This window comes from Sturnira hondurensis, unplaced genomic scaffold (assembly GCF_014824575.4).
Source record: "Sturnira hondurensis isolate 20B ecotype Veracruz unplaced genomic scaffold, ASM1482457v3 Scaffold0011378, whole genome shotgun sequence".
In the NCBI taxonomy this organism is placed as follows: domain Eukaryota; kingdom Metazoa; phylum Chordata; class Mammalia; order Chiroptera; family Phyllostomidae; genus Sturnira; species Sturnira hondurensis.
In genome coordinates, this window is record NW_028084009.1 from 8045664 (window position 1) to 8065889 (window position 20226).

Sequence of the window (20226 nt, forward strand, 5' to 3'; positions counted from 1 at the left end):
GGGCACCGGTTTTCTGATGTTGAGTCTTTGAAACTGTTAATCCTAGATTATTGAATGCAAAACAGGCCCGGCCAGGGAAGGAAGGCGCCTGGAGGAGGAGGCTGGCCCCCGGGGTCCGCCTCTCGGAGCTCGGCTCTCCCAGGCACCTCGGGGCCAGCGCTTACTCACTAAAGCCTCTGCTGCTCTCGTGGACAGAAGGGGGTTCAGGGAGGCAATTCCACTTGGCCTTGGCACGGAGAGCTCCAGGCCGCCCCAAACCCAGGATCCCCAGGGAGCAAAGTGTGGGCTTTCTGCAGCGGCCTCCCGGTTAGAGAGGCCCAGTGGAGCCGCCCCTGAACCAGGGAAGGGCACTCGGCCCCCCAGGCAGCCTCGGGAGGATGGAAACGGGAGAGGGGAGGTCATTTCCAGAGGTGCGGCCACGTCTCCCAACCTAAAAACCCGAGTACCCTGTGTACCTGCCTTCGCCATTACCTCCCTGACAAGGATGTCGCCACGACGCCAGCGGGGACAGGGTGAGCAGCCCACAGCGCGCCTGGGCTGCCCAGCTGCAGGAGCTGCGTCCGGACGGCCCACTCAGCGGAGATCCCTCAGCCAAAAGGACGGGAAATTCCATTTTCCACTCCCTTAAACACGGAATATATTTTCTTCAAGCCTGAGAGAGGTTGATTTTTATAACAGCAGAGGCCATGTCTCTGCCACCCGGACATGCACACTGGTTATCAAAGGGGGCTCCTGTCACTGGCGGAAACCACGGGTGTAGCTGGAGCCCGGCGACCCCCTGGCTTCTGGGAAGACCTCCATTGCAGACCCGCTCGGGTGCTAGGAGCCGGGTGAACTTGGGCCAGCGACTTGGCTTCCCTGTGCCTCAGTTTCCTCGTCTGCGATGGGGGAGGGCCCCGGGTTACTGGTGCTGCTTGTAGGACTGTGTGGCAAGCAAGTGAGGCTCTCTCTGTGCCGCAAGCCCGGCACTGTGCGCTGGCCGTGGAGGCGTCCACGGTCGTCCCCGAGGTCAGGCTTCCGCTGCCTCTGCCCCTGGGCCACCAGCACCCTGGACCCCAGTTCACTGACCCAGCTCAGGACTCGACCCCTGTCTGCTGGGAGAGGCTGGCACTCGGCCCTGAGTGCTGAGGTTTGACCTGCCGGGACAGGAAGCAAGTCCAGCTACTCCAAGCAGAAAGGGCCAGGACACCGGGGCTGCTCGCGGGCTGGAAGGAAGGCCGGGTGTCCCCAGGGCTCTGGGTGCTGGCAGGGAGATGGCACTGCAGGGGCCGGGGCGGGGTGGGCAGCCTGACTTTCCCCCGATTCACTCTTGACTCAAGATCCGCACTGGAAAGAGAGAAGCTGGTGGTGGCTCATGGGGCCCCTGCAGGCTGCGGGGGGGGGGGGGGGGGGCGGCCNCTGCAGGCTGCAGGGGGGGGGGGGTCCCATCCCTGACTGTCCCCAAGACCACTCACAACAGGGGAGCAATGATCCCCCACAAGAGGAATCAGGCCTCTGTCAGCAGGAGAGCCGGCCGTGGCCACTTCAGCCATCCCCACCGTCCGCAGGCCTGTCCTCTGCATCCCATGCCCAAAATTCAGCAGCCGTCTGCCCTTGCCCCGTCTGGTGCGACCCGAAGGGCGCTTCCGAGAAGCACCGCACTCACGCCCCACCCCCGCCCATTTCAGGAGAACGTACTCAGCCTCATCGGTGTTCACGTGACTTGGAGGGACTCTCACAGTCTATAGAGCTGAAAGAAATCGTGGGCGGTGGTAGCAGCACAAGACAGCAGATGCCTGTCCCCATCCCGGTCTGGGGCTCCCTGCTCGTGATGGGGCCCTAACTGAAAGTAACCAAAGGCTGCACTTCCCTGTGCAGGGAGCAGGTATCACAAAGCACTGACTGACAGACGTCTCCGGCCTCTTAAAGAGGGCTCAGGAGTCGGGGAAGAGCTGGGCAGGAGACGAGAAGCACCCTAGTCAGCCTGGCGCCCTGCGTCGGTCCCACTAATCTGGTGGGAGCGGCTCCACACTGCTGTATCTTGCTGTTCGCACGGGGCCACGGCAGAGCGCTCTCACACTGAGCTGCTCCAGGAGCCGAAAGGGTGCAGAGGACTTTCCCACAATCCCACCGTCGCTTTCGAAGGAAGTTCTGGTCCTGGGCCTTGGAGACACAGAGATGTCGGGGACTTGGGGCTTCGCAAGTCATGTGCCCAGAGACGACAGCAGGGACAGGGCTGGAGGCTCCGGCCGAGAGTTGGGTGGCCCTGGGGGGACCTCCCAGGCTCAGCGTCCTCGTCCACGGCTTCCCCGCTGCTGTTGGCTCCTTAGGCAGGGGACGTAGCCAGGATAGGACCCGGGTCTCCTGTCGCTGGTGAAACTGTCCAACCCTTCCACAGAACAGGCTGGACCAGACGGGGGAGGGGCTGGCGCTCTGGGAGTCTGGGGCTGGGGGCGGAGTCCCAGCTCTCCTCCGCAGAGTGGGGCTCCACGTTCTGCCCCCTGCACACCAGGCCGGATGAGCCCGCCTGTTGGGGGGCAGGCCACACCTGGATTCTCTCCGGACCCCTCCCTTTCTTTTCTCCTCTCCCTCCCTGTTTCTCTGTTCATTGTCTTTCTCCCCCATACAGTGGCCTCGGTGCCTGGAGAGGGCCCCTTCCCTCAGCTCTGTCTGTGAAGTCCTCCTCCACCCAGAAGCCCTTGCTGCCCCACTCGGCCTCAGGTTTCCCTACAGCCCCTGACGTGACCCTGGTCACCGGTTTACTTGTCTGCCCGCCCCTCCTCCCAGGCAGCGTGTCTGTTCGTCAGTTCACCCAGTAATTATTGAGCACCGACTGCGTGCACGGTGCCAGGCCTGGCCGTGCGGTCCTTGGGGACCAAGTCTGCCGCGTGTGTTCAGGCGGTTGGGCGTGTCACGGGGCACGTGAGCCTGAGCCGACCCCGACCCTGCGTGGGAAAACCAAGCTGCCCCACTGCAGGGCTGCCAGCAGGCATTTCGGTGAAATCGTCTCTCACCTCTGCACTCAGCTGAGTCGGATTTCAAAAAAAACTCTCTTCTTGGAGGCCCACGGCCTGCGTCCCCGCCAGGTCCCGGGAGGGGATGGGGCGGGGCAAAGAGACTGCCCTCCCAATTCAGCGCCCCTGTCTGGTGGGGCACGGCCGCTGCAAGGGAGCTCCGAGTGCCTGGCAGGTGGTGGGAAGGACAGACAGCTCACGCTGTGTTCTCTCCGGGGGGGTCTCTGCGTTTGGGCCACATTCGGAGAAGAGCTAAGGCCCTTAGGGACAGGACCCCGTCCTCACGGCAGAGATGGACAGCAGGGTTTGGAGAGCGTCTGCCCAGCAGTCACGGGTGCCTGGGCCACAGTGGGCAGACCCGTAAGCACACGTGTGTGTGCACTTGTGTGTGTGTGTCCAGGAACCGTGCATGGCAATGGACGAGACCAGACACTCCGGTGGACCCCAACTTCCTCCATGGGACCCCTAAGGCCTTCCACCAGGTCTCTCACTGACCCTACTCCTCACTGACACCCCTCGTCACATCCACCATTGGGAAGGGGGGCCCCTGCTGTGCACACCCCTAATCCTCCGGGCCCGAGGGCCGCAGGGGCAGGGCGGTGGCCATGCAGTGGGGCTGTCACATGGCGTCACCCAGCGTGCAGGGCAGGCTGAGGGCAGGGCAGCTGCAAGGCCCTGGAGAGCTGGGGACGGGGGCACAGCCTGTCACCTGCTGTCCTCCCAGTTGGCCCAGTCTGGGTGGGACGGTCACCTGGTCACATTCTCTCCTCCAGCGCTTCGGGGACAGATCCCTAAGGCATTTGCCATGAGAAACCACAGGTGGTGACTGTCCTCCAGTTTCAGATTCACTTGAAATTAGGCAGATACTGCTCCCAGTGGGGGTGGGGTTCCACCGGCATCCGTCCGTCCGTCTGGCCTCCACCGAGCACGAGAGCGCCGTCCACGCAGACATCCCTGGGTGACCGCCGTGGCCAGCGCGACTTTAATGCAGACATCCCTGTAAACTAACCGTCTGTTGTACCCTCAGTAACAAATGCAAAGCAGCGGGACTCTCGGGAGCACCGAAAAGGGAGGCGCCCCGTGGAGGTGCCTGTCCACGTTCTTTAGTCACCGCCCCGGGGCCTGCCGCTGCGTCCCCTGGTCTGGTGGACTCATGTACGCAATATTTCTCCTTAACACAGCAAATTGTGGGAGGGCTCAGGGCATTCGGAGAACCACAGCAAAGAGCCTGCCGCGCTGCCCCCGGGTTTCGGCCAGCGTCACCTGGAGAGTTAAGCAAATATGGCCCAGTGGTTGAAACGTAATGAGATTTCTCTGCAAAAAATAAAATCTCTTGAATATGTGGTGGGTCCTTTTTAGCAGTTCCATAATTAAATTTCCCTGTGAAAGACAGGTCCGGAGAGTAGGGGAGGCTGCTCGGCAGAGAGTGGTCCACCTGCCTGCGGGGGGAGGGAGACCCCTGCCGCCCAGACCCCCCTGCCCCCCATCCCTGGGACCACAGCCTCGGCTCACAACGCCCTCCTCCTTCCAGTGCCCGGTGGCCCGTGTCACAGGAGGGCCAGCTGTGTACTCCCAGCACCCTGCTCCTCACCTGCGGTCAGATGGGCCTCCAAACTCCCCAACCCTTCTAGAATCTTCCAAGCTCCCCAGAAAGCAGGACTGGTCTCTCCTGAGCAGCAAGCCTTGACTGTTTACCTTAATCCCTCGGTTCCCATCTCTCTGCAGAGTTTGGTCTCCTTTTTTTTTAATTAAATATTTTTAAAGATTTTATTTATTTATTTTTAGAGGGGAAGAGAAAGAGAGAAGGAGAGAAATATCAATGTGTGGTTGCCTGTCCTGTGTCTCCCACTGGGAACTGGCCTGCAACCCAGGCATGTGCCCTGACTGGGAATCGAACCTCGCTCCTTTGCCTCGCAGACCGGCACTCAATCCAGTGAGCTACTCCAGCCAGCCAGGGCTTGGTTGGTCTCCTTTAAGCTGTTCTCCAAGCACTGAGGGAGCCGCCCGGCCCAGGCGGCCAAGATCAGGCCTTCCTCTCCCTGGTCTAGACTTGCTGGCTTTTGCCCCATTTCCCCGGCGGCCAAATCTTCGTGAAGCAAACTCTCTGTGGGGGGGAAGGAGATGGGGCTTGGCCACAATGGGCCACCTTCTGCGCACCAACCCCCCAGGGAACAGAGCCAGGCCTCCAGAAACCTCCTCTGCCCAGAGGTCGTCGGCCTGGGTCCCCACCCGACCGCCAGACCAAAGCCATTGGGGGCGGCCGTGCTGTCCAAAGGGCACAAGCTGGCGGGCAGCAAGAGGCGGGTGCAGGGTCGGAGCCCCGTCCCTGGCCACCAACTGTGAGTGAGACGGCCAGGCAGGAGGCAGAGGCTGAGACCCAGCAAGTCACCGCCAATGGGAGGAGGCAGAAATGGCTCTGCCGACGTGAGAAAAGCCAAGTTCATGGGTTTCTAGGGTTAGGGGACAGCACAGAGGTGGCATCTCACCCAGGCCGTGGCCTGAAGCCCGGTTTGACATGCGCGATTCGGGGCAGAACCAGGGAGAGCCCTGCTGCATGGCGGAGAGGGGGGGGGTCAGAGAGGGAAGCCCAGAGCCAAGCCAGAGCCAAGACGCTGCTCTCGAACTGTGTGCGCACGTGAGTGTGCGTGTGTGGGTGTGTGTTCACGTGTGTGCATGTGGCCTGTGTACAGCAGTGTGCGTGCACACAAGTAGACACATGCATGCTTGTGAGGAGGCTGTGGCCAGCTTGCACTGACCAGTAAATGCTCAGGAAACAAGTTCCTAAAGTTTCTGAGTGGGGGCGGGGGGGGCAGAGTTTGGAAGGGGCCTGTTTTTTGGCACGGGCTCAGCTGACCGGGGTGGCCCTCGGGCCTTCATCAGGAGTCACCACGCTGCAGAAGTGGCCCCAGACAAAGCCATCCACGGTTTCTGAGATGAATCCTACTCAGGCAACAGGGGAGAACACGCCTCCTCTGCCCTTCCATGGTCCTGGCCGGGGTCCCTGTCACAAAAGGCAGGCTCACGAGAGAGGGACAGAAGGAAGCTCACTGGCGTGTCTGGGAAAATGAGTGACTCCCAGGGTGGCTGACAGTTCAGGTTCCACGTGGCCTTTCCATGGAAAGGGGGGCTGGAATTACTTCCAGGAGAGGTGGCCAGGCCCCTGGAGACGAATGGCATGTCTGACAGGGGTGACAGGCCTCGGGGTGCGGTGCCACCTTCTTGGTCCCCTCCTGGGGCAGGTCCACGCTCCCTGGTCGGTGGCACTCCAGGGTGGAGCTACCAGGCCTCAGCCGCTTTCGGAGGGTCTGTCTGTCTGTAAGCAGGTGGGATCGGCTCAGAGAAAGCCTCTCCTTGCGTTGGCTGGTGCCCAAGCATCTGCAGCTCAAATCAGCACCCAAGACGGCACATTCTGGGTGCCGTGTCCGGTGGCCCTTTGTCCCCACCTTTGAAACCTCCCAAGCAGTAGCCCTGGGGAGACAGGGGTGGTCCGCCCAACCTTGCTGAGCCGGTCTCAGTCCCGTGAAGGGGTCGGTTTGGCCAACCGCTGTCTGCTTTCAGGAGGCTGGTGGGCTCCAAGGGGTCCCCGATTGGGTGTGAGTAAAGGTGTGTCTATGGAGCAGAAGGAAAAGGGAGCTTAGTGACTGGGGCCGATCGTAAAACCGTTTCCTCGTCCGGAGGCAGCCAGTCGGGGTGACTTCCGGCGCCGGGCGGCTTGCAGCCCCTTACAGTCTGCACACCCAAGTGGCCCGCGCCGCGGGCACGGAGGCCTCCACCCGGAGCAGGTGTCCCTGGCGTAAATACGAGCCATCCAGCCTCAGTCTGCAGGGTTTCGGGGAAGGGGAGCCTAGGGGTCCCAAATCGGAGAGCGGGAGAAATCGGGGGCATTAGTCGGGGTGGCAGCGGGGGGCCCCGCCCAGGCTGCAGGCAGAGACTGCGAGGACCACCAGCGGGGCCGGGCTCGACCCCCAGGCTTCGGCAGCTCTCTCCGGAACCCGCTTTTCCTCCGGACAGTCGATCTCCCCTCTGCCCGAGGTAATCCCAGCGCTGCTGATTCACCTGCCAAAAATGAGGTCGGTCCCGCCCTAGTCGGGCCCTTATCAGCCCAAGTGTGGCAAGAACAAGGACCGCCACACAGGCCCCCTGCAGCTGCTTTGCTGGTGCCTCTTCCCCGGACCCCCACCCCCCCCACCCGCCGGCACCACGAGGGTCTCCTGCTGGACGGTTGAGTCCCACCTGCCGCATGAAGGTGCTCGCCCTTCCGCCCGCGTCTGAATGGGCGGTCGGCGCCCGCCCGCGCGTCTTACTCGGGTTCTCAGCGTCTGGGTGACACGGGAGACCAGGAGGGTGGTGTTCCGCTCCGGCGCTCGGCTCCGGAAAACTTCCGGAGACCCCGGGGACGCTCTCAGGAGCTGCAGCGCCTCCTGGAGGAATTTCCCGAAGCAACAGTGGTCTCTGCAGGTTCGCTATTTTTTTCAAGTTCAAAATTTCGTATTTTCTCCAAAAAAGTCAGTTTTTTTAAAGATTTCCAACTGAGTTTGCAATGGATATAAAGAGTAAAAAGTAAAGAAAACTCCTTCCCTGGTCAGGCGGCCCAGCTGGTCGGAGGCTGTGGGTTTACTCCCCGATCGGGCACACAGGAGACAGCCAATCCGTGTTTCAATAAACAAAGTCTTGGATGAGGAATTTTTTTAAAAGAAGAAGAAAAGGAAATGCTCATTTTATTTTGCTCTTAAACTTGCCCAAGGCGCCTCTCTTTTCTCGAGGACTCTTCCCCCTCACGCAGCTCTTGAATCTGTCCATCCCTTTCTCCGCACCTGTCTTTGTGGCCGCCTGGCGTGCCCTGCGTCCTGCGGTGGGACCCCTGCCCTTTCGGGGGCACAGTGCTCCGGGCACTCGCTCTAATGCCTTTTGAAGGGCCCGACGTCCGGAGTGCCCGCTTCGCCAGGACTCAGCCTCTGGCCGAAGGCCGTGGGCCTCTTGGTCGTCGCCGTTTTTCAATGGCCTCGAAATGCCGTTTGTATTCCCACTTCACCCCGCGGTTATTTCAGAATGTCTTTGAAATTCCTAAACGTCTGTCAGTGGTATCGTTAAGTTTTAATTGCATTAATCCAATAAGAGGTCCTGCTCAATTTCGATTCGTGGAGCCTTTCTGAGGTTTCCATGGTGGTCCGTTTTATTCTAACACGCGATCGCAGTCCCTAGTCTTTGGTTCCAAGTTGCTTTTTTCTTCTCCTCACCCGACAATCTACCTACTGATTGGGAGGGGGGGAAGAGAGAGAGAGAAAGATGGAGAGAGAGAACATCGGTGAGTTCCCTCCCATATGTGCCCTGACCGGGGATTGAACCCACAACCACTCCGAGTTCGGCTTCTCCAACCAGCCGAACCCACACCCGAGCCACCCGGCCAGGGCTGACGTTGTATTTTCTAAAGGCCTGTCCCCAGAGTATGCCAGTCTGTGAGGTCGACCCTCTCGGGGATGCTTTTCAAATCTCTGCAGCTTCCTCACACAACCCCTCGCTCAGGGGGGCCTGTGACCCTCCTCAGCGTCCGTGACGTGTCTCCATCCTGCCCCACCCCCATCGATCCCTTCAACTTCCTCCAAATAGAAACGTGCTTCTCCATCCTCCCTCTGGGCCCTTCGTGGTCCCCAAAGACCTGTGCTCGCCCCATCGCCTGGTCGGCAGTGACGGGCCAGGTGGGCTTCCCCCGCCCACACCCCCCACTCCACACAGACCTGTGTGCGGCCCCCGCCCCCGGCCCCACCCCCGCCGTCCCTTCCGCGGGTCTCCGTCTGCCCGCCTCTCCTGACGCTCAGGACCCAGGTCACCGGCCTTCCTTTGCCTCTTCACTGAGACGCCGTTTCTCTGAAAACACTGCTGCTGTTTGTGTTGGGCGCTGGGGCCATTTTCAGCGTCCACCCCTGTGTCCACGTGCTGGTCCCGCCTCACTCCTGCCACCACTCGTTCCTGAGGTCGCGCAGCAGGTGGCCTCTCAGGGGCTGACCCACACCTTCCAGGGCCTCAGCCCAGGAGCAGGACGACGGGCCGTGTTCTCAGTCTGCACGTCCAAGTGTGTCCACGCCTTCCCGCGTGGATGAGAACTCGGGGCATCAAGAAGTGCGCTGGGTCCCCACCTTTCCCCCCTCAAAACCACGTAGAGGCTGCTGTCCTCGCCCGTGCGTGTTCTCAGGTTTGATGGGCGTGGGGGACATCGAGTCAGGGCCTGGACCGTCCTGTGTCCCCGCCGTGTGTCCCCCACCCCCCGCAGAGCCTTTCACGGGCCATGGGGTGTCCTGGGGGGCACTCAGTAAGCCCCCTGGTGATGGGCTGTGCGGCGAGGCCCCAGCAGAGGCCCCAGGTGTGCGTGGGGGAGAGAAAGGCAGGTGTGTGGGCTGGGGTGAGCAGCCCCCCTCTGCCGCCGGCTGACTTCCTCCCCCCGCGCCCTCCCCCAGATCCGGTCGGACAAAGACAACGACATCCCCATTCGCTACAGCGTCACCGGCGTGGGCGCCGACCAGCCGCCCATGGAGGTCTTCAGCATCGACTCCATGTCCGGCCGGATGTACGTCACCAGGCCCATGGACCGCGAGGAGCGGGCCTCCTACCACGTGAGTGCCTCTGCCCCGGCCTCACCCTGCAGGGGCTCACGGCCGGCGCTGGGCTGCGGGAAGGGGGCTGCTTAGCGTCCACAGGATGGGCACCACGCCCAGGTCCCTCACCTGGGGTCGGGGTGGAGCCGAGAACTCAGACTTGTATCTCCTTCCCAGGGTGAAAGTGAAGGCGAGGGGCTTTTCCCTAAAGGGCCACCCCCCCTTTCCTCAGGGGCCCAGCTGAGACGGCCGCCCTCACTCTCCAGTGACACCCACCGTGTGGGCCGGTGCTCCCCATGTCCAGGGCGAGGGGGGTGCACGGGCTGCCGCCCGAGGCAGGGCCCGGAGAGACCTTGCCCCCGCCAGCCAAGGCCCTTGTAGACCCCTGGGTTCCAGGTTTCAGGGACAGGGACGCTCAGCCCGCGGTGGGGGACCAAGAACGCCCATTGAATGAGTGAGGAGAGAGGAAGGGGCAGGGGAGAAAGGACCTGCCCCGTCCCCAAGCAACAGCGACTGCAGGTCTCTGCACAGCGCCCCCCCCCCACAGCACCCCCCCAATCATCGTGTACTGGGCGGGTGCCGCCAGGCCGGCTCCGTCCCTGAGTGGCTGAGGCCCTCCGCAGTCTCACGGACCTCGGCGTTCTCTGGCCCCGCCCACCCTCGAGGCAGCCACTTGTGGGCCAAGTGCGTGTGTGCGTGTGTGTCTCCTTGCTGGAGATTAGACTGGCTCGTTTTTAGTTGTCATGGCTGCAGAGAGAGCTCCCTCCTCCTCGTCCTGGGGGGCCGCCCCCACCCCACCGGGCCTGACCCTGGTCGGGCCCCAAAGCAGGGGCTCTGCTTTCTGGCAGGAAGGTTGAGGCTTTGGGAGTGTACGTCTGTCTGGCAGGGGTCAGGGTCAGTCTGACAAGTGCCCCGCCCACCGCGAGCTGCCTGGCCTGCGCACACAGCCCACCAGGTGCACAGAGCCCACCAGTGGTGTCCAACCAGCCCAGCGGCACGCACCGGCCCCCTTCGAAGGCTGCAGGCTCCCAGGACGGGCCGAGTGGGCACCAGCACATGGGCACAGCTCAAGGCCCCGTCCACCCACCCTCTGCCAACAGATTCATGTCAACTGACTAGGGAGAGAGAGGGAGACCCAGACACTGGGACACAGGGGAGGGACAGCGCTCAGAGACCAGGGTGGGCAGACGGACGGGGCCGGGGGGGCTGGACCTGCAGACGGCGAGAGAGTCCGTCTCATGGGGTCTGCCTGCGGGGCACCCAGAAGCACTGTGGGGCTGCTGCACCAGCCTGTCGGGGGAGGGCCCAGCCCCAGCACCTGCTGACTACAACGCAGCTCCTGAGAGAACCCAGGCCGAGGGGAAAGCCTCTTTCATTTTGCTTTAATTACTTGTTGGAAACCTCGAGTCCAAACTCACTTTTGGAGTTTCCAGTTAACTTTCTCCTTGGCCATTCACACCAAAGGCTGGGCTTCCCACAGCTTCCTGGAAAGGGTCCTTGGGTCAGGGCCACCTGCTGGCTGCCCCTTCATCAGGGCTCAACTCAAACGTCACCTCCTCCAGGAAGCCTGCCTGGCCTCCTCCCAATCCCAGAGAGTGGCTACCCGGCACCCAGGTCACGCCTGGCCTCTCCTCTTTGGTGTCCATCTCTGTCTGGAGGAAGGACCCCAGGCCAGGCCCCTCTCACTGGGCGGTGATCACCTGTGGGCCCTGGGTGGGTACTGACAGAGTGAACAATAATTTGGGGGGGGATTAATTAATTAATATTAAAGTCCAAAGTGAGGGAAAGCAGCCCTAATTCAGGGTATCTTCACTTTGGGCCCTGAAGGTGGTCCTACGTGAGTTGCCGGAGTCCCTTCTCTGCAAAGCCGGGGCTGCCATTCTGTTTCCTCGTGGTGCCCCAAGAACAGATAAGCCCGGGCGTGAAAGACCAACAGGGTGGACTCATGGCAGATCCCCGAGTTAACCTTAGTCCCATCCAAGTTCAAGACCCCCAGGATCTGGGTCTGCCCCAGGTCTGACCTCTCAGGAATGAAACTGAAGCCCAGAGTGGCCCTGGTGGCTTTTCTGTGGCCGCTGTAGGTGGACGGGCACTTGGTTGTCAGAGATCCAGGGACTAGTCCGAGCAGTCCTGGAGGCCCCCATGGCACCAGCCTTGGGGCCGCCCACCAGCCCGCTGTTCCTGCACGTCACAGCCTCCCCCGTTCCGGTGGAGGAGAGAACTGAGGCCCAGAGAAGCTTCGTGACTCGTCCCCACCCAACGCACGCCCGCCGGGCCCATCCCTTGGGGGTCCTGAGCTGATATGTCCCACCCTCCCCACCCTCCCCCGAGGCGGCAGCCAGGACCATCCCCAGAGGGGGTGGTGCGGGCCCTGACTGGCCGTGTGGCTTGCAGCTCCGGGCCCACGCAGTGGACATGAACGGCAACAAGGTGGAGAACCCCATTGACCTATACATCTATGTCATCGACATGAATGACAACCGGCCGGAGTTCCTCAACCAGGTCTACAATGGCTCCGTGGATGAGGGCTCCAAGCCAGGTGAGCGGCACCCGGGCCCCACCCAGTGATGAGTCCATTCATGGGGGTCCACTGGGTACCCCCCGCATGGAGGCGCTACCCTGGGGAGCAGGGCCTTCACGGCCCCGACAGGGACACAGATGGAAGTGGGCGGTCCCGATGACACTGCGGCTCAGACAGGAGCCCTGTAGGTTGGGGACCCCTGCCCCTCGACACAGGGGTGACACATAGATGGAGAGAAGAGGTGTCGGAAGATCAGGGCACAGAAAAAGGCTGGGGCCGGAGTGCGTGCTGGAAGGGAGGCCCGTCTCTCTCCTCTTTGGCAGAGACGGGACTCAAGGGGGCAAGTGCGTGGCCGGGGCCCTGCTGTGTGAGTGGGGGTCGGCATCCCCCACCGATGCCGGAACCTCGGCCCCCAGACCAGCTGCGTCACCTTCGGGCAGGTGGCCCACGTGGAATCCCGCCACCCAGACCCGCTGACACAGACTCTGTGCAGGTGGGGCGCCCGCCGGGTCAGACAAGCCGCCCAGGTGACCTCCATGGGCACCCATTTGAGAAGCATAGCCCTGCGCTGCTGTCTCCTAAGGGGGAGGGGTGGGCTGTCCTTGGGACAAACGTCCAGCTTGGGCTGGACATGGGAGCCAGGCCACGTGCCGGAAGCAGCCATTGACTCACAGGACGCTGGCTTTCGTTTGAGGTCCAGTGCAGCCACCGACCTTTGGCACACACAGGCGGCCCCACCACACCTGGAGTGTCATTGCAGTAAAAACACGCTCCCTGCTGGTGGGTCTTTGCTGCCCGGGGAGTGCTGGTCCCAGGAGGCCTCTGCCCGGCCTTCGGGGGCTCAGGCCGGCTTCCCCTACCGCCCGAGCTCCCGCAGGCCCCACGGGAGGTCGGCCGCGTCCCCGCCTGGGGCAGCAAGGACAAATATTTATCGTCACTCCAACACCAGCAATGGTCGTCTCGGCTCTGTCTCTGAGGCTGTTACTTCAACAGGGCAAATTGTGTTTTCGATTGATTGTCTCGGGATCTCGAGCCGAGGGCCGGCCCAGTGCTGGCGAAGGGAGAGGGATGTGACATTATTTCTGCCAGCGCCTTGGATGGCCGGTCCCCACAGCCCCTCGAGGGGCAAGGGCAGGTGGTGAGTGGGCAGACTAGCTGCAAGGAGTCAAAGAAGACAAATGAGGCCTGCTGGCATCCGCCCCCTGGGCTTGGAGGGGGCGGTTATTGTTCACAGGGGCGGAGGGGCCTCTCTCCGCAAGACCCCAGATGCTCCATAAAGGCACCCGGATTTTCTACCTCGAGTCAGACCTCCACGCCGTTATTTTGAAACAGATCAGCAGAGAGTGTCTCTGTCCTCACGTACTAGAGAGGCAGAAACAGCAAACTGCCATGTCCACTCCTGGAAACGGGGGCCCGGAGAGGGATGGGTCCCTGTCGGCCCACCCCACAGCACCCTTCCCAGGGCGGCCGTGGTTTCGCTGGGGCGGGGGCCGGCGTCCCTCCCAGGCTGGGCCCTCTTCTCCCACACACTCCTGTCCCCTTCCGGGACTGTGCTGGGACTAAATGGGACTGACATTCAGAGCCCATAGGGGGCCCCAGAGCCTGTCTTGGGTCCCAGAACCCCCCTCAGAGGGGAGCGCAGCACCCCCTCTTTGTAGGACACCGCCGCACCCCCTCTTTGTAGGACACCGCCTTGGACCCAGTTCGAGGTCCTCGCCCACTCTGGTCCGGGGGTGGGGGGACATCCAGGCAGAGCATGGCCTTCTGGGGGCAGAAGACTCCAGGGGCTGGAGACAGTGTCCCCATCCCTTCCCTCTCGACGGAAATGACAGTGGCAGGTTGGCCCAAACCTCTCTGGGAAGCAATTGCAGAAATGGCAAAGGGACCCAGCTCTGAGGTGTCGGCGGCAGGTCAGGCTGGCTTCTCCCCCTCAGGCCCACGGTGCCCACTGTCCCTGAGCTGGTCCCGCACTAGCATGTTGCCAGGGTGGACCCCGAGCCCCTGGGGGACCAGCGCTGAGGCACAGAACCACCTCGCACAGGGCCAGGTGTCCCTGCCAGAAGCAGCCCCCCTCCGCCCCTTCGGGCCTGCCTGTCTGCTGTGTCACAGCCACCCTCCGGGGTGTTTAAAGGGCCACCTGCTGCTCCTTCGAATGCACTCTCCTGGAGAGGATCGGAGGCAGATTGAAAAGAGCCGCTTCTGCCCCTCACCTGGAACTCGGGGGCACCAGGGGCCGTCTGCCGGCCTCCTGGGCAGCATTAGGCAGGAAGAGGGCGGAGAGAGGGTGCTGCATGGCCTCCCCAGGAGAAGCAGGAACTGTGTGAGAGGGCTCCTTTCTCCAGGAAGAAAGGTTATGAGCCTCACCCTCGAGGAGCCCATCACCCACCTAAGGAACCCAGAAATCTGTGTGCCAATGTAGATGTCCGCATAGAAACACAGCCTCTTTATTTTTTTAAAGAGATTTTATTTATTTATTTTCAGAGAGAGGGGGAGGGAGGCAGAAAGAAAGGGGGAGAAACATCAATGTGTGGTTGCCTCTCCCACGTCCCCTACTGGGGACCTGGCCTACAACCCAGGCATGTGCCCTGACTGGGTATTGAGCCAGAGACCTTTCAGTTCACAGACCGGCGCTCAATCCACTGAGCCACACCAGCCAGGGCAAAGCACAGCCCCTTTAAAATGGAGCCAGAGCTGCCATCCCAGGTGAACCACTTTGCACATCTCAGGCCTCAAACCTTTGAATGCAACACACACACACATACACCCTGGCTGCTGTGGCTCAGTGGACTGAGTGCCGACCTGTGAACCGAAAGGTAGCCAGTTCGATTCCCGGTCAGGGCACATGCCTGGGTTGTGGGGCTGGGTCCCCAATAGGGGGCACACTAGAGGCAACCGATCTATGTATCTCTCCCACATCGACGTTTCTCTCCATCTTTCTCCCTCCCTTTCCCTCTCTTCCTAAAAAAAAAAAAAAGGCAAAGTGACCTTTGGACTGGGCCAAGGACAGCATTGCACCCCAGACAACTGTTTGCAAAGACAACAAGAAACACTGTAACTACCAGACTGAAAATTAAAGGCATTATTTAGGATTGGCCTCACTGTTGCCTTTTCTGCCCCCACGGGGGCGCCCTCCCTACAGGGACAGAGTCGTCCGTCCCCTCCCCTTCCTCGTAAACACCCCCACCTTCCTCGTCTTCCTTGGACTGGCTCCCCAACAGCTGTCCTTCTGCTCTCGAGGCTCCTGGTGAAAGGCCGCCCGGTCTCCAGGAGAACACGGACTGCGCGCTAATGACTGGCCGGGCGCACACCTGGGCAGAGGCAGCAACGCCAAGGTCCCGGGAATGGGCTGCCTCTCGGGCCTCCGGGCCTTCGAAGGGCCCTGTCCCCACGTCTCTGCACCACTGGCGCCCCCCCCTCCCTCAGCCCCCAACCCCCCCTGTCCTGCGAAGATGACTTTCTGCCACCGTCCCCAGTGGGGGCCCGCGCCCTTGAAGTTGTCTGTGAATGCTCCGCCTGGTCAGTGGTTCTCAGCCACGGCGTCGGCAGTCTGCTCCAGTCTTTCCCTCTGCCCCCAGGCCAGGCAGGGACGTGTCTGCTTTCTTCACCCCAGTGCACCGAGCCAGGGGACAGACTCAGCGAAGGCGCAACCTGCGCCCGGCCCTGCAGGAGTCCTGGAGCATCAGGGACACCTGGGAACACAAAGTGCGCACTCCTGAGTGGCACCAGGTCCTGCTCAGCCGGCAGCTCTTCAGGGCCTCCTGGAGGGTCCTCCCCTGCACAGAGGGAGACAGGCTGCAGCCGCCGACATCCGGGTGGGCGTTGGTCCTGCCCCACTGCCCAGCAGCCTGCTGTGCCAGGGCCCAGGGTCTCCCAGTGGACCAGCCCTGCGTCCGGCACCAGCCGGGAATCGAACCACGGTCTCCCCGTCTCCACCCCGCCCAGCCCAGTTCCCGAGAGCAGACGCCTCCGTATTCTTTTTCAGAAAGGCTAAGAGGAATTCCTGACTCCCTCCCCGCTGGGTGACTGTGTGAGGGCCGGTGTGATACATTTTGAAATTAACGTCACTGTGAAACGTTAAATAGCAGAGGAACCTGGGGGCAGGGAACGAAGTCACAGAAACCTTCGCCCGCAGAACGCGGGGCCGCGTGTGAGCAGACCATTCCATCTGTGGGGCCGTCTCGCTGTTTTATTTCCGTGCGGGCAGAGGACCCCCGAGATGAGCCCCGACTGACGCACAGATGGCTCGGGTACTTGAAAGCCATCTGAATATTAAGAATTTAAATCCTTAGCCTCAGTGGTTTGAGCAGAAAGCCAATTATGGGGCTGAATTAGTTTTCAAATTAAACTGCAATTTAAGGTTGGTGAAATTAATCCTTTAAGGCGCCTGGCGGTGTGTGCACCTCACCTCCCCAAAGGGCCCACTGGGCCTTCCTCCCCGCCCAGTCAGCCCGATTAATAAAGCGATGCCCAGCAGTGGTGTCCCTCGCCGGTGAGGGGACAGTCCTGACATTCTGTCTCATTTGCTAAGAAAAATTCAAGCCTGTCTCCCTCCTGCTCAGAGAGGCCTCAGAGGGCAGCTGCCTCCTGCTTCTCCCGCCCAGGTGATGGGGCCCCGTGCCCCACGAGAGCACACTCGCTACCGTGTGAGCACGCTGGATTATCCAGAGCATGTCATTTGGTTTTGAAAGTCAAATTCCTGCCCTGGCTGGTGTGGATGGAGCCCCAGCCTGCAAACCAAAGGGTCGCCAGTTCGATTCCCAATCAGGGCACGTGCCTGGACTGCAGACCAGGTTCCCAGTAGGGGGCACTCGAGGGGCAACCACAGATTGATGTTCCTCTCCCTTTCTCCCTCCCTCCCCCTTTGTCTAAAAATGCATAAATAAAATCTTTTTAAAAATAGTAAAAATAAAAATAAAGTTTCCGAGCTCAGCCAAGAAGGTGGATGCCCAGATCAACACGATTTTGCGATGAGCCAGAAACTGATGGGCAGGTCTGTTGCCAGCGGGTCGGTCCACGCCCTCTACCCCAAGCAGGGGCCACAGGAGGTGAGGTGCAGACCCCCGGCAGGGTGGAGAGCAGGAGCCTCACACCATCCATCCGGGGCGAGGAGCCAGCGGGAGAGGCGGGCAGGGACCGCACCGCAGGCACCAGCGCACCTCTGTCCACAGAACTTCCTCTCAGGAGCCAGGGAACTTGACCTGAGCCTGGGATTTTGGAGCGTTGGGAGAGCTGCCCCGAAACTCTGATTTCCTGGTTTGCCGGTCAGGGGGCTGTGTTGGTAACAGGGGCTTCTTGTCAAACAGCTCGTGACCCAGTTGAGGCCCAGGTGAACTGAGGTTTCCAGGTGCTTAGAACCCCTCCCCCTCCACCATCCCCCTCGAACCTCCCCATACTCCCCCCCACCACCGCCAGCAGAGGCTGAGGGAGGCAGAGAGCAAGCTGGAGCGGTTCCATGTGGTCTTAATTCAAAGTCATTACCATCTGGGCTCAATGAGGAACAACTGTGAATGGACTCTCGTGGGGGCGGCAGGAAGCACAAAGTGAGGGGGGGTGGCATTGCTCACCTCCAATTTGGCAGATTCCATTCTTTTGAACCAAAAGCCAGCACACACTTCAGACCCCCGATCCGTGTTTGATTACTGCCCCTTTAATAAGCCAGGACGCCAGAGTGCAATGTCCGCCCCTGGCGTTCAGCACGGGGACTTTCCAACTGAGGAGTAACTGCTTGGAAGATCGGGGTCCCGTGCGCCGGGGCGACCCTCCCAGTGCCACCAGGGCCTCCCAAGGCGGGGGAGAGTGGACACCGAAGGACCTTCCAGGGCTGCTCTCAGACAGGCGGGGTGCCGGGATCCCCTGCAGACCTGGGCCCCAGTGCGCGGATGGGGAAACTGAGGCACAGACTGAGAGAGGGCGTGGGCCGCTCACCCAGCCCCAGGCTCTGAAATGCAGATGCTCCCTTGCCCACGTGCACCCCGAATCCGCGTCCCCGCTGAGGGCTCTTCTAGGTCCGTTCCCCACGCGTGTCCCTCAAGAGGTCAGTGCACACCGTCTGCACGGCTGGCCTCGGCCCGCTTTCCACCGAGTGCCCTTGAGTTCCTGCCACACTCCACTCCGCGTGGGACCGGCTGAGCCTCAGCAAATGCCGGGCCAGGGGAGAGCGCGCAGCCTCCGGCCTGGTCCTGCCACCCCACGTTCCATGTGCTTCTCCTGGGAGCCCGGCCCTGCCCAGCAGGGAAGGGACGACGTCAGGGCAGCCGGCCTCCAAGGAGCCCTGAGCTCTGGAGGAACCCTCCAGGGTTCCCTTGGTGGGGAGGGCGGGGAGGGGGCGGGTGTGCATGGTGCTCTCCAGACGCCCTCGGATGGTGTGTGGCACCAGCACAGGGCGTGGGGAAGCGTGTGCCTGGGCCCCAGAGGGGCCTGCGGTTGACCGGCGACACGGGCCGTGGCTGTGCACATGTGGTCCCACGCGAGCTGCTCTCTCGTCCCAGGCACCTATGTGATGACGGTCACAGCCAACGACGCGGACGACAGCTCCACCGCCAACGGGATGGTGCGCTACCGCATCCTGACGCAGAGCCCTCAGAGCCCCTCCCAGAACATGTTCACCGTCAACAGCGAGACCGGGGACATCGTGACGGTGGCGGCCGGCCTGGACCGGGAGGTGAGGCGGGGCCCCGGTCCCTGAGGGACATCTGCAGGGCAGCCGGTCACAGGGGCAGTGGGAGGCCGGCCTGGCACGTCGCATCCTGTCGTGCCCGGGGGAATGTCTCAGCAAAGCAGGCGCCAAGTTCACCCCCAGCCACAACCCTGAGTGGGTCCCACGTGAAGTGACCTGCTGGCGTGTGTGGCTGGGGTGGCTGTGGGGACCCTAAAAACCTGGGGCCTGCGTCTCAGACTCAGCTACCTGCCAGGCTGTGGGAAGCGCCGCCTGCCCCCTTCTGGGAAGCACTGGGTGCTGCACCTGGGTGATGGGGCCAGGTGGGCACCAGGAAGGTAGTTCGTGCAGCCTTGTGGCTCAGCAGGAGGCAGGCGGCCCGGGCTCAGCACAGGCTCAGGACTCGGCGCCAAGCAGGGTCCTCACTGGCTGACGGCGAAGGCATGTCAGAGGACATCTCAGCTGTCTCCCGACGCCTCAGCAGGGGTGGGGCAGCAGGCCAGGATGGCAAAGATGGTGGGCGGGGTTGGGCGCACTGTGGGGCAGCTGGGCTCGGGGAGGGGGGCCTTGGGCAGTCCAGGCCCCTTCCTCTCGGGCACTGGAGGCCCAGCCAGGCCCCCGCCCTCCCAGTGACCATGGGCAGTGCCGCTCAGCCGGACGAGGAGCTGCCCCGGCGGCTTCGCCAAGCCCACCGCCGCCGTGGGCCAGGGAAGTACCCGCAACTGCCCTGCCAGGGGAGGCCCTGTGAGGTCCCTGCAAACATTAGCAAGCCCATTCCAGCCCCCCGACCTGCGGCCCCTCACCTGAGTGCCCCCCTTTGCAAGCAGTGGCATGGGCTGACGGGGCCCGTGTGTGCGTCCAGGCTCACGGGCCCCTCAGCAGGAGTTGCTGGGGAGCCCTGCTGGCTGTGGGTGCGGGGGCGCAGGGCAAGGTGGAGGGGCTATGCCTCCTCAGCTGGTGACCCCCCGCCCTGTCTCAGACCCTCAGAGCCTCGTCTGCCCCTGGTCTCCTCGCTGCCCACCCCCCCACCGCAGACCTCAGGGCCCACCCAGCAGGGCCCTCGGGTTCGCACACACAGGGAGACTCCTGCCCGGGCCGGCAGAGCGGTCCCTGAGAAGCTGCGCCCCGTGCAAGCTGACGGTGGTGCACTGGCTGCACTTGAGGCTCAGGAAGCAGGGCAGCGGTGGGAGGGGCCTGCCAGCCGGCCAGCCCCAGTGTTCCCTGCTCAGCTCTCACCTGCGGCCCAGGGCCGCCCGAGGGACCTCAGCAGGCGGTGGGGACCTTCGAGACCGAATGGCAGTTCCAGAGCAGGAAGGGGACCGGCAGACAGTGGGGGAAGGGGGTGGGGTGCTGAGGGGCACAGACTGTCTCCCAAACCCTGGAACCTCAGAGGGGCTGCTGGCTTACCAGGGCTGCTGGCAGCCTGCTCTGGACACTGTGCCTCAGTTTCCCCATGCTGGCTTTGCT

The 20226-nt window shown here is 62.3% G+C and overlaps 1 protein-coding gene across 1 annotated transcript in view; it reads left to right on the forward strand.

The window, feature by feature from the left end:
• The window catches only part of CDH4 (cadherin 4), a 60224-nt gene that overhangs the window by 21681 nt on the left and 18317 nt on the right, over nucleotides 1-20226 (forward strand). The window contains exons 4-6 of the mRNA XM_037060007.1: nucleotides 9446-9601; nucleotides 11978-12122; nucleotides 18593-18765. Coding sequence (XP_036915902.1) covers nucleotides 9446-9601; nucleotides 11978-12122; nucleotides 18593-18765 — 474 coding nt within the window. The remainder of the gene's footprint in view (nucleotides 1-9445; nucleotides 9602-11977; nucleotides 12123-18592; nucleotides 18766-20226) is intronic.